Source organism: Coptis chinensis, chromosome 2 (assembly GCF_015680905.1).
Source record: "Coptis chinensis isolate HL-2020 chromosome 2, ASM1568090v1, whole genome shotgun sequence".
NCBI classification, from domain to species: Eukaryota; Viridiplantae; Streptophyta; class Magnoliopsida; order Ranunculales; family Ranunculaceae; genus Coptis; species Coptis chinensis.
Window position 1 is genome coordinate 26,300,987 of NC_141457.1, and position 13,887 is coordinate 26,314,873.

The 13,887-nt window shown below is 42.6% G+C and overlaps 3 protein-coding genes across 3 annotated transcripts; all 3 read left to right on the forward strand.

Annotated features, from left to right (window-relative positions):
- Positions 1–414: 414 nt before the first annotated feature.
- LOC147515555 (uncharacterized) lies at positions 415–1,344 on the forward strand. The gene has a single exon (XM_086592959.1). It carries the CDS (start codon positions 415–417, stop codon positions 1,342–1,344), a length of 930 nt encoding a protein of 309 aa, XP_086449085.1.
- A 1,254-nt stretch (positions 1,345–2,598) lies between these two features.
- LOC147515556 (uncharacterized) lies at positions 2,599–4,218 on the forward strand. Its single transcript, XM_086592961.1, has one exon. The coding sequence runs from the start codon at positions 2,599–2,601 to the stop codon at positions 4,216–4,218; it is 1,620 nt and encodes a 539-aa protein (XP_086449087.1).
- A 39-nt stretch (positions 4,219–4,257) lies between these two features.
- LOC147515557 (uncharacterized) lies at positions 4,258–4,665 on the forward strand. Its single transcript, XM_086592962.1, has one exon. The coding sequence runs from the start codon at positions 4,258–4,260 to the stop codon at positions 4,663–4,665; it is 408 nt and encodes a 135-aa protein (XP_086449088.1).
- The last annotated feature ends 9,222 nt before the right edge of the window (positions 4,666–13,887 follow it).

Genomic DNA, 13,887 nt, shown 5'->3' on the forward strand with positions numbered 1-13,887 from the left:
CAACGTTAAGCAAAGGGCCGTGGAATCATTGAGGGAGTTTTTATGCAGATTCAAGGAGGAGACGCTGAGAGTGGAAAGTCTGGATGAACATACGGCGGTCATAGCCTTCCAGCATGGTTTGAGATCGGGAACCAGAGTTCATGAGTCTGTGTCTAAGATTGAAATTACTACGTTGCATGCCCTATACCCGAAGGTAGAGAAATACATACGATATGAAGATATAATGCAGAGAACGGCAAATGAAACGTAAGAGGTCGGAAAGGCGGTCAAAGGAGGTTGAGAAAGATGATCGGCGGGTAAAGGTAGAATAGAGGGACGAGAAAGAGGATCTTTACGAGGGGAGAAACGCGAAGGCCAGAGAGAACACTTGATCGGGGCAGAAGAGAGGTGCGAGAGAGAAGACCATACCGCGAAATGGAACAGACTCCTCTTAACCGACCATTAGAGGAAATCTTGACTCTAATTAAGGAGCACCAAAGTTATGAGGGGCCGCGAAGTATCCCAAGGGAGATAGAAGGGAAACCATTTTGCGAGTACAATCAAATCCGAAACCATGCCACGAACGAATGTTATGCCTTGAAATGGTTAGTAGAGAGAATGATTGAAAAAGGAATGCTCAGAGAGTTTGTCACGGAGGTGCGTCAAACCGATAGAGTGCCAGCTTCGGCCAGAATTTTGGGTACGATCAATGTCATCTTTAGTGGAGAGACTCTGGGGAGGAATGCACACAGGGACAAAGTAAGGAAGACAGCAAGCCTCCGACAGGTGAATGAGGTGGTGACTGTACCACGGTTGGTTAGCGGAGCCGCGACGGCCGACGGGATCATTATGTTCACACCAAAAGATTTGAAGCCGATAATTACGCCGCATGAGGACGCCTTGGTAATTACCATAGCAATGGGGAATTATCTAGTTCGGAGGGTGTTGATAGACTGCGGCAGTTCAGTTGATTTGTTGTTTAAAGGAGCCATGGAGGAGATGAACATCGACAGCAGCCAGTTGAAGGTTCCTCAAACCAATTTGTATGGGTTCAACGGCAGTATGACAGAGCCCATAGGGGAAGTTACGCTGCCAGTGACTGCAGGCCCGTCGACGGTATTCACTAGATTCATGGTGGTGGACACTGCGTCGCAGTATAACGCAATTTTAGGAAGAAAATGGATTCACGAAATGAAAGTCATTCCATCGACATATTACCAAGTGATCCGCTTCCCCTCCAATGGGGGAACATATGAAATCAGGGGGGATCAAGTGGCAGCGCAGAACATCCAGCAGGTCACGGTAAAAAGTTTCGTCCGAGATACAAATGGGAAAGGGAATTCACAGGAACAAAGATTCGCGTAGCAATTACAGGAAGCGGCGGTGATGAAAGGGTGCGAGCAGTCGTTGGGCCCGAAGACATTGGATGCGATTAAAGTAGTGAACTTGGGAGCGGAAGTTGAAGAGAAATTTGCATCCATAGGGACTGATTTGCCCGAAGAATGGAAAAAGAAGCTAGTGCAGTTCTTGACAGAAAATTCAAGTGTGTTCGCGTGGGCGATTGAGGATATCGCGGGTTTAGATCCAGAGTTTTCATGTCACCATTTGCACATGAATGAAAGTGCCAAGCCGGTTAGGCAAAAAATGAGAAGTTTACGTCCCAAATATGCTGATGCTATTCGCGAGGAGGTGGCACGATTGAAAGGGGCGGGGATAATAAGGGAGGTTGAATACACAGAATGGTTGTCTAACGTAGTCGCGGTCACAAAAAAGAATGGTAAGGTCAGGATGTGTGTTGACTTCACGGATGTGAACAAAGAGTGCCCAAAGGATTGTTACCCGATGCCACGGGTGGACAAGTTAGTGGACAGAACTGCAGGGTTCAAAGTGTTCTCTTTCATGGACGCGTCCATGGGGTATAATCAGGTCGCTATGCACGGCCCGGATCAGGAAAAGACCACGTTCGTGGTAGAGGGTGGAACATACTGTTACACCAGGATGCCCTTTGGTTTGAAAAATGCAGGGGCGACATTCCAAAGATTAGGAGAAAAAATGTTTCAAGGGAAGATTAGGAAGGGGATGGAGATATATATTGATGATATGGTGGAAAAGAGCATGTCGGAGGAGGAACACTTGGAAGGTCTTCAGGAAACCTTTCGTATACTGCAGGCACATAAACTGAAACTTAACCCCGAAAAGTGTACTTTTGGGGTAACTTCTGGAAAGTTCTTAGGTTACATAGTTACACACCGCGGTATAGAGGCAAATCCTGAACAGATAAGATCGCTGATAGAAATGCCGTCCCCTCAGAATGTGAAGGAGGTGCAAAGCTTAGCAGGGAGAGTAGCAGCACTTAACTGATTCATTTCAAAGTCATCGGATAAATGTCGATCCCTATATCGATTATTAAGGAAATCACAAGACTTCAAGTGGACCACGGAATGTGAAGAAGCCTTCCAAGAGTTGAAGAGTTATCTAGGGAAAGCGCCTTTATTGTCGCGACCGGAACAAGGGGAAAAACTATATTTGTATTTGGGAGTTTCGGAGTACGCGGTGAGTTCGGTCTTGGTGCGCGTGGTTGACAAAGTAGAAAAGCCAGTGTACTTTCAAAGCAAGACCATGTTAGAAGCAGAGACCCGGTACAGCCGAATTGAGAAATACGCTTTGGCTTTGGTATTTTCTGCCCTAAAGTTGAAACCTTATTTCGAGGCACACTCAGTGGTAGTGATAACAAATCTGCCTCTCAAGCAGGCCTTGAAGGCAGAAAAATCAGGAAGAATGCTTAAATGGGCGGTAATGCTGAGTTGCTATGAAATTCAGTACCAATTGAGAACCGCAGAAAAAGCACAAGCAATGGCGGAGGTATTGGCAGAGTTCCCAGCCGAGGACCCAACGTGGGGTGAGGAGATGGTAATGGACCACGAAGGAGAGACTAACCACGACCCATTGGACCCATGGGATGCCCGGAATGGATGGAGAGTTTTCGCGGATGCCTCTGCTACAGATACAGGGAACGATATAGGCATAGTCCTGGTAACCCCAGAGAACACTAGGCTGGAGTTGTCAATGAAACTGGGGTTCGCGGCTTCAAATAATGAATCAGAGTATGAAGCTGTGATAGCGGGTTTAGATTTGGCACAAGATCTGGGTGTGAGGGAATTATATGTTTACTCTGATTCTAATCTGGTGGTGTGCCAAGTGAACGGGGGTTTTGTGGCTCGCTGCCCAAGGATGGCAAGATACTTGGAGGTCCTACAAAGGAAAGCGAGCAAATTCAGCAAGATCAAATTTACCCATTTAAATCGTGGAGAAAATAGGCATGCCGATGCATTAGCTTATGTTGCGGCGGTATTACCAGGTTCGGAGGGGCGGTCTATTGAAATAAGGGTGTTGGACAAGCCGAGTACCGCGGAAGGAGAGTATGTTTGTCTTACCACCGAGATTGATCCTGATTGGATAGCTCCCATCAAGACTTTCTTGATGGGAATAGAGATTGAAAACACACAGGAGAGGCGTAGAATGGAACAGATGAGTCAGAGATACACTCTACTAGAGGGGAACCTATATCGGAGAAGTTTCGGAGGACCAATGTTAAAGTGCATAGGGCCACCGCATGTTCAGGAACTGCTGGCCGAAGTACACGACGGGGATTGTGGAAGTCACTCAACGGGACGAACAACCACACACCGATTGCTCTCTCAGGGATACTTTTGGCCACACATGAAGAGAGATGTCACAAAATATGCCAAGAGATGCGCAAAATGCCAGAGGTTCGCACCGCTGATTCATGCGCCGGCTGAGCCGTTACACAGTGTGCTCAGCCCTTGGCCGTTCGCCATGTGGGCAATGGATATAGTGGGACCGCTGCCCACGGCAAGCGGTAAAAGGAGGTTTATGTTAGCGGCAACAGATTACTTTACCAAGTGGGTTGAGGGCGTGGCGTTGCAACAGGTCAAGGAAGAGAATATGATCAAATTCCTATGGGAGAATATCATTTGTAGGTTTGGATTGCCACATACAATCATAGCGGATAATGGGACACAGTTTACTGGGAAGAAAGTCCGAAAATTCCTTCAAGCATTCAAAGTGAAGCAAGGGTTCTCAGCCCCATACAATCCGGAAGGGAATGGACAGGCTGAGGCTTCAAACAAAGTCATCATGGATAACCTTAAGAAAAAACTAGAGGAGCGGAAGGGTTCGTGGGCTGAACACTTACCTCACGTGCTGTGGGCATACTGAACTACCCCAAGAACATCCACTAATGAATCACCATTCGCAATGGCGTACGGAGTAGAGGCCGTCATACCAATAGAGATGATAGAGTCCACAACAAGAACCAAAGCGGTGGAAAGCGGCCTGAATGAGAAAATATTAGCCGCGAATTTGAATATTGTGGAAGAAAAAAGAGAGATAGCCCGTATTCGGTTAGAGGAGTACCATCGGACTCTGCAGAGGCAATATGATAAACGAGTGAAGCCACGGAATTTCAATGTGGGTGACTATGTGCTGCGACGTATTACTCCAGCCACCAAGAAAGAAAACGACGGAAAATTGGGGCCAAACTGGGAGGGTCCATATGTCGTCAGTAAAAAGGGTACATCTGGAACTTATGGATTACAGACTATAGTAGGAGAAAAGATAGACAGACCGTGGAAGATCAGAATGCTGAAAGAGTTCCATGTGTAGGACCTTTCTTTAATCTTTTCGTGGTTGATAGCACATTATCTGTATTGTTTATTTTTATGACTATGATATAAACAAGCACTTCTTCCAAACGAGTTAGAAGTAGATAGCAGAATAAAATAAAGGGTGAATATAACTGTCCCGTCAAACTTCACAGCTATACAGCAAGAGAGAGCGGGGGGGACGAGCCCTTCGCGGACTTCATGTCCGAATCCAACTGGGGGCAACCCTAACTAGCTTCACAGCTATACAAACAGAGAGAGCGGGGGGGACGAGCCCTTCGCGGACTTCATGTCCGAATCCAGACGGGGGCAACCCTAACTAGCTTCACAGCTATACAAAGAGAGAGAGCGGGGCGAGCCCCTTCGCGGACTTCATGTCCGAATCCAACTGGGGGCAACCCTAACTAGCTTCACAGCTATACAAATAGAGAGTGGGGGGGACGAGCCCTTCGCGGACTTCATGTCCGAATCCAACTGGGGGCAACCCTAGCTAGCTTCACAGCTATACAAACAGAGAGAGCGGGGGGGGACAAGCCCTTCGCGGACTTCATGTCCGAATCTAACTTGGGGCAACCCTAACTAGCTTCACAGCTATATAAATAGAGATTGCGGGGGGGATGAGCCCTTCGCGGACTTCATGTCCGAATCCAACTTGGGGCAACCCTAACTAGCTTCACAACTATATAAATAGAGATTGCGGGGGGGATGAGCCCTTCGCGGACTTCATGTCCGAAATAAACTGGGGGCAACCCTAACTAGCTTCACAGCTATACAAATGAAGAAAAGGGGAAGAGCTTTTCGTGGACTTCATATCCGACTCAAACTGGGACAACCCTGAGTAGCTTCACAGCTATTAGGGGGGAGACCATCGCCAACTGTACGTCCGAATACATGGAGGCAACCCTAGCTATTGCTACGCTAACCGAGTTTGCAAATGCAAATGAAAAGAGATTAAGTCAAGTTACCATATAGCTCAATGGCTCCAGTGCATAACGGCGTAGAAGTATGCCGATATAAGAAGTAAGACAGATAATAAAGTATAATGCAAAAAGAGTACAAGGCAAGTCGAATGACAAATACTACACAATAGTAATATCTCGATAAAGCACAAAAGGCATTGTTCAAACACACAATAATTGTTCAAAGTATATTACAAGTCAAAAGGCATCAGCAAAGAAAGAAATCCAACAGTCACTGTTGAGGATTAGTAGTCGGTTCTTCAAGAGAAGTATTTTCATTTTCACCAACAGCCATGCTGGCGTCTTCATTGGCTTCCACTGGTGAAGGGTCAGCACTAGTCATAGGAGTCGTCTCATCAAAGGTAGGCGTCTCGGCAGCTTCGGGATGCACGGTTGGCGACACCACGTGCGGCGTATCTGCAGCAGGGGTGGGCGCCGGGAGAAGTCGCCCTGCAACGCGGAGCTGATCAAGCTGTTGTTTTAATTCCCGTGCAATCTTTTTGGCAGCGAGGCCCCGGAATCGATCCGCGGCCTCTTTGACGGCCTTATCTACAGCAGCTTGAGTGGCAAGTCTCTCCGTCTCTTTGAGGTTTTCCATTTTAGAATTGACCCCCGCTACATAGTCGCGGTGCTTGTCCTCAACCACCTGGAGCTCCTTATGGATCTTGACTGCCTTGATCCGCAACTCATCCCTTTCCTTCTCCAGCTTGGCATACTTTGCTTTCCAGCCATCAGGGCCATGTATCTCCTGCTTAGCCGTCTCCAAGTTCTCCACGGTGCTGGTTAGGCCGCGCAGCACATAGCCGATATCTAGACTTAACTGCAGAGACATAATGGGTTAAAGGGTAGCACAAAAGATATGCCACAACGAAATCAGGACATAAAAGATAATGAGCAATAGAGTCAATAAAACATACCTTTTCCCATCCAGTGTAAATGGAGGCCCTATGGGAGGCAACGGTACCAGCATCTCCATAAGCTTGATCTCGAGGGAGATGAGAGCTGAAGAATAAGGAGGCGGCAACAGCTGGATTGTCCAAAGCTGAGTCTCGCGTAGTGACATCGCGGTCCCTAGCCGTGAACTTGGGCTGCCACACTTCGACAGGGCCAGATGTTAATGGACCACCTGAAGAAGAATCCTGTTTGGGGCGGCGAGAAGATATAGCTGACCGCGGAGGTTCATTGTGGCCAGTGGTAGGTGGAGGAACAGTGGAAGAAATTTTAGCCCTTTTGGTTGGAGGGCTCTTGTTGGACACCTCGACAGGAGCATCTCCATCAGAGTCGCTGTCCCAAAGCTTGTACTTGTTCACGTCCATTTCAGTAGCAGGAGAGGGGGCGGGAGTATGGACAAAATCGTCCTCCCACTCAGCCACACGGGAGTACGAAGGATTAAGCTTCTCCGCGGTAGTAGTCTTAGTTTTAGCGGCAGCGGCACATTGGGCGACTGCTCGTGAATGAGATATTTTGGTGGTATAGTTGAAAGACTTGTAGAATTTGGTTTCTTTTTGAGGGGAGATGGTTTGGGCTTTCTTTCTTTGGGGGGCGGCAGACGATAGAGGGGACCTTGGTATTTGCCAATGTCTTTTAAAGAAGGGTCAAGTAAGAGAGGAGTGGCTTTTTCCGGATCAATGCCGAGCACTTCGCACTGGGCACTCCCTAGTTCGCGGAGGGATTGGAAAATTTCCGAATAAACACCGTTGTATATCTGGGATCGCGAATCGGGTCTCCAACCTACATCACCAAGAATAAAGACAAGTTAACGACAAGTGAGATATAAATACCGCGACTTAAAACGGCTTACTTACCACTTAATAGGAAATGGAGATGCCTCAGAGAAACTTCCGGAGGGAGGTCCGCGGATAAAAAACTACCGGACACATACAACGGGTACTGGTACCACACCTTATCGGAAGTGGTGATGTGAAGAAGGAAAGACTTCTTTTGTGGACGGGTGCAGAAGGATTGATATTCCACACTCCCCAGTTTAGTGCTTTTTTTTTATATAGAAGTGGCAAGGATGTCGCGGAGTTGAATTTTGGGAGAGTGAGTCTCGTTGTAGTGATTGGCGGCATACATAACACGCCAAAAGTTACCTATGCCTTGGCATGGAGGAATGTTGAAATGGTTACAGACCTCGACGTCAAGGAGAGTCAAGGGGAAACGCAAACCAGCCGCTATCTGTCCTACAATAGCGACGAGACAACCGGACTGCGGCGGTACCAAGTGAGGAAAATGGGTGACACCAGACACGTGTTCAAGAATAATGTCACTAGGTATGCCATAAGCGGCTTTAACGGCATCTAGATTGGGTCTGCGGTAGTAAGACGGCGGTGGAGGCAGAGAAGGTTTCCTTCCAGAAGTAGATGGAACAACGGTGGGATCGGTAGAATCAGAAACCGGGGACTCAGATCGGTCCGCGGAGTGCTGGCTAGATCTAGGGGTAGAGGATCCAGATTCACCGGATTTGGTGGCGGAGGATTGGGTGGAGGAGATAGCCTCACATTCCGATGAAGACATAATGGAAACAGTACTAAGAGGGAAGTTTACAAAAAGACAGATGCGCAATCTTAGAAAAGAGGAAACTGATGGAAGCAAACCTTCCAAAAATAGTGAATACACAAATAATGATTGGAAAGGAAAATAGTTTAAAGGGGAAGACAAACCTGTAACGAGAGAGGGCCAAAGCTATGGAGGGCGTAGAACCAAATTGTGCTGGAGAGCTATCGAAGAAACTGATGAGGGAAGAGTTTGAAGAAAGGGAATTTGAAGAGATGGTGATGGTTTACTGTTTATGAGGGTGTTAAGGGTTTTGAGAGAAGAGAGAGATTTGAGCGGGATTTGAAGGGGCAGGGGTATAATGGTATTAACCAACAAAGGACCAAGGAAATGGGGACACGTATTAGTCACGATTTTCGAAGGAAACAGGAAACGAGGCGCATGCGCCGTATTTCCAGTTGGAAGTACAGAGGAAGCACGTGGAGCACATGCGGAGGGAATGAAGAGAGGGGGACAGAGTGGGAGGGTCCGGAAAGAGAAATGTTCCAAGAAAGGGGTATGAAATGAGACCGGGTAGTTCTCAGCCCCATTGTCGTTCGCGGACCATCAATACGACCGAGAGAGGGCATCTGTATAGGACATCTACATGACATAGGAGATTATTGGTAGCAATGGGACCGGATGCAGTATAGCGGGGAGAGACAGGCTGCACAAGACCAGATCCGCGGTATCCCAACCGTTCTGGAACTGCTGCGAGACGTGGAGAGATGGGGAGCGGAAGCTTAACTGCAGGGTAACCGCTGCAATACGTGGAGAGAGGAGAGATCATGGAGGAGAGAGGCGGATAAAAGGAGGAGGGGAAAAAGAAAAAGGAGGAAGAAGGAAGAAAAGAGAGAAGAGGGAGAAGAGAAAGGGGTTGTAATATTTGAGAGACTAGTGAGATTAGAGGTGGTGATATTTGTTCATACACTCAACCTCCTCGTCCTCCAAGATGTTTTTTCACCCAAAGTCAACACTGAGAGCTTATGATAATGAGGATCAAATCCAACCTTATGACCACGAGGAATGACAATTCCATAATGATCAATACGAACTTCATCATCTTCTTCCCCCACAAAATCATCAACTTCCTCGTCTTCTTCCTCCCCAGAATCATCAACATCATCTTCCTCGTCCTCTTCTTCTTCCTCTGCAGAATCATAAACATCACCTTCCTCATCTTCTTCTTCCTCGGCAGAATCACCAACATCTTCTTCCTCCGCAAAATCATCAACATCATCTTCCTCATTTTGAGAGTCATAGTTATCATCAAAAACTAGTCGAACATAATCAAGCAAGAATCTTATATTGGTTGGTGGTATCATCAAAGACTAGTCGAACATAATCATAAAACTCCTCTGGGGAAAAAGGTAGCTTGGTTGAAAAGCGAGTGATAAGGATCACTAGAGAACGAACCGTTTCATAAACACTCAAAATAAGAAAACCATCATAAGAGTCCCATAGTACACACCCCCTTTTGTCAGTGAAGATGTTCTGCAGCTTTAGGTGAAATCTCTCTCCAGTAGAGTCATCCTTAAAGTATTGATATTCCTTGATGCATCCGGGTGGAAGAGATCTCCATCTGTCCAGGTGGAGTTTTACAAACCATGGATCAGAAATTCTTCTGTTCCAAGTTTTAGACACACACTTGAGTTTTGAAAGTGTCTTTGTGGGAATGTGGACGAGTATTTGTCGAAAAATGATGTCACGGGTAACCCATTGCTAATACTCTTTTCTTTAGCAGGAAAAAAGCATGAAGAACAGAAAAGACTTGTGGATGACAGCATACCTCGAAGTAGCCCCATTGAATAAATAAGAAAGAGGTTGTGGAACTGTGGAAGAGATCCAAGGTCGGCTCTCACGTCTCACGTTGTGTCTCTCTATCACGTTGTTTAATAGTCGTTGTATTTATAGAAGAAAATTTTGGTTACCGAGTTTTATACTAATTTGGTTATCGCTCCCAACTATTATTAGAACTGGTATAATGCACGTGCTATGCACATTTAGTGGTACCTGGCTCTCATATCTCAGCCAATATATTATTAGTGAAAGTAGCATGGGTAATAGTGGAAATATGAGAAAATAGCCTTACGGTCCTTTATATATAAGAAATGGGCCTCAGCCCCCTCAATCCATTCTGGTTATGTGTAAACTCTTTAGTCACGAACGTATCCGTAGAACCTCCCTATTATTTAGACCTTGCCAAATAAACTCCTGACTTTCCAAATTATAAGCAATTTGCAGTCTCATTTTTATCCCCTTAAATTTTTGGTTTCCTATTCTACCCTTTTCATTAAATCAAGATCATTCGAAGAAGAACTACTTTTTCCAATAAAGCAGCAAAGATTCTTCATTACACTAAAAAAAGAACACCGATTTCTTGTGATAGAAAATGGGTTTATGGATAACCATATTTTATAGGTATAAATTTGAGTGGTATATATTCAAGGTGGGGGAGAAGTTGAATATGCTTATTGCGTATTTGTGGAAATGCCCAAGAGAAAAATAATTGCATGAACACAATAAAAAAAGCCAATAAAAATATGAAACAAGAAAATGAATGAAAGTAGTGGTGTTGCAAGAGGAAAATAAAAAGCGCAAGCCTCAATTGAACTAGCAATTGGCACTGTACCAAATTTTTAAATTTGAACAAGCATGACTTCTGATTTTTCTTGTGAAAATTTATATTTACGTAGTTGGTTAACATGATTTTTATTTTTTTTACATACGTAAAATGTCATTTGCATAGTAGTTTTTGAAACTGAACATGTCTGTAAATTTGAGATAGCGTATGAAAGTTTATATTTTCATAGTATTTAACCTATGCAATTTTATATTTACATATGAAAACACATATTTTCATACTAGTTAAACTATGTAAAGTTATATTTACATATGAAAATTTGTATTTTCATACTAGTTTAAACTATGCAAATTTGTATGTACATGTGAATAGTTTGTTCTAGAAAATGGTTACTGAAAAGATGAGAAGATTAACAATAACATTTTCTTCCTTTTTTCTAATTTTTTTTCAACATTTGACTGCATTTATTTTCATACACGAAGATGAATAACGGATACAACTCATGTATTACCATTGTAATCAACTAAACTAATCATACAACATTAGCTAGATTGGTACTATCCAAACTTAAAAATGCATAGTAGTAGTACTAAACAACTCCAACATTAGAGAAGATTTAGAAATTGAATTCTCTTTTGTTAATTATCTTCAACTTGTTTTCGATCTTCAAAGTTTGTGGTCGGAATATGAATACTAAACAATTCCAACATATTAACAGTAATAGTACATCATAATCGAACACTCCCGAGTTAGGATGGTTCTCAACTGGAATAACACTATCTTTCCTGGCGAAAAGTAACAGCTTTGAGTCAGTTCCACCAACTTATTTTTTCCGAATTTGAATTTTCGCATTTTCTTTGAGTATGCTTGTAAGACTTTGATTATGTGTAGTGTCTGTGCTTCTCTAACATTGTCTTTGTAATTGTACCATTGTGAAACACCATAAACAACTTTTCAAATGGTGTTTCTTTCAGCTTCACAATATGGTCATCTCTAAGAGTTGTCTTAAAATCTTGCACATGACCCAGTAGAGTTACTGCGGAAGCTCTAAATATCTTGTACACCTTTTTCTTGTTTACATTCTATTATAATGAGAGAAAACCAATTAATAACAAATATAATCTAGGAAAACTTTAAAATGTATAAATGTATTACTACACAAATTTAAGAATGCAGAGTGAAACTACTATGGAAATTTAAGATTGCAGAATAAAACTACAATGGACTAAACAATCTTTAATAATCGAACCCAGAGATGACCAATCATTTATACAATGTAATATGCACACAACCACATAATAGATAACCACATAATAGATAGATCCCACAAAAGATAAAACATAACATCATAAAACAACATCAGTTTTTGGATGGCTTTATTGGCTTCTTTCCAGTTTAACTGACATGAGTGTACCAAATGACTTCATAATATTTCATTCCAAGACTTCTACAAACACCGAAAACTAAACTTGAAATTGTGGACTTCATAGTACCCCTCCCAAAAGAGAACTCGTTTTGGTGGATATCTCACTGGAAATTGGAGTAGACGAGGCTTGAAATTGTAGGGTTCTCGTTCGATCGAGAGAGAGAGAGAGAGAGAAAGAGAGAGAGAGAGAGGATTTGGACTGGAACATAGTGGATCGGAGTTTCGTTTGTAGCCTTACTAGTCTAAGACCTAAGTCATTGCTAGCCTACTAATGAGAAACCCACCATATTTTTGTCTGTCTAGTGTCCACTAACATGAAAATGCAGAATAAAGCTACTATACAAATTTAAGAATGCATAGTAAAACTACTACGCAAATTTAAAAATGCAGAGTAAAACTACAACACAAACATGAAAATGCAGAAATAAAGCTACTATGCAAATTTAAGAATGCATAGTAAAACTACTACGCAAATTTAAAAATACAGAGTAAAACTACAACACAAACATGAAAATGCAGAATAAAGCTACTATGCAAATTTAAGAATACATAGTAAAACTACTACACAAATTTAAAAATGCAGAGTAAAAACTACCACACATTATTACACAAACATGAAAAAAAACAAGCACAAGAAAAAAATTAAGAATGCAGAGTAAAAACTACTATGAAAATATAAAAATGCATAGTATAACTACTACACAAACATAAAAATGCATAATGAAATTGCAAAACTATGAAAACTAGAAAATACATAGTAAAATCACTAAACAAACGTAAATTCGTATTTACAAGCATATGAAAATTCATTTTTTTCATACAAATTTATAGAAATATGATTAAAGGTTGAAGATTCTCACCGGATTTAGTTTGTTCGCCGAAGTTTTTAGAGCAGTCATCTTCTCAATTTCATCTCCATCTTTTCTAGAACTTGAAAGTTTGAATTTTTTTTTTATTATTTTTTTTGGATTTTCAGCTTTTTTCGAGATTGTAGAATTCTTCATTTTCTCTTTTGTTGCTTTCATAGTTTTTGTTGGTGATTCAACCATTTTTTTCTTTTGTTTTGCCATTTTCTCTTTTATTGCTTTCATAGTTTTTGTTGGTGATTCAACCATTATTTTCTTTTGTTTTGCCATCTTAACTATGTGAATTTAGATTTGTAGGAGAAGAAATTTCAGACCTAAAGAGCTAAAGAGAAGGAAGAGAGAAAATACAAGGATTCACAGGTTCACGGGTCTGTTAAGTAGGGGGTATTTTTGTCAGCTTATTATTTTCAAAAAAACAGGGAGGTTTTGTGAGTGGTTAGGATTTGAGGGAGCTTATTATTTTCAAAACAACAGGGAGGTTTTGTGAGTGGTTAGGATTTGAGGGGGTTTTAATGTACCGGTTTTTTAAGCATGGAGATTAAACACAATCTCTGACTTTATACAGGAGTAAGTTAAGTACAGAGAATGCCCAAGCGCTATCTAACTTTCTGTCTTCATCAGTCCAGTATTTTGGGTTACCAATAGTTATAGCTAGATTTGGGAACAACCTTTGGGCTTTGGTTGAGAATTATTACTAGATTTTCGTAATGCAAGTCTAGATTCTTATCATATGCTGGAACATTCCGATTCTCATCATACTTAGTATGCTAATAATAAACGTCTATTGAGGTCATCAAGTTGTTTATATGTGATCGAAATGAAAATATGTGTAAGAAAAGGTGTGCTAGAAGGT

What these genes read in the sequence shown, in the direction of transcription:
- LOC147515555 (XM_086592959.1), top strand. Translation starts at nt 415, where the DNA reads ATGGAACAGACTCCTCTTAACCGACCATTAGAGGAAATCTTGACTCTA.
- LOC147515556 (XM_086592961.1), top strand. Translation starts at nt 2,599, where the DNA reads ATGTTAGAAGCAGAGACCCGGTACAGCCGAATTGAGAAATACGCTTTG.
- LOC147515557 (XM_086592962.1), top strand. Translation starts at nt 4,258, where the DNA reads ATGGCGTACGGAGTAGAGGCCGTCATACCAATAGAGATGATAGAGTCC.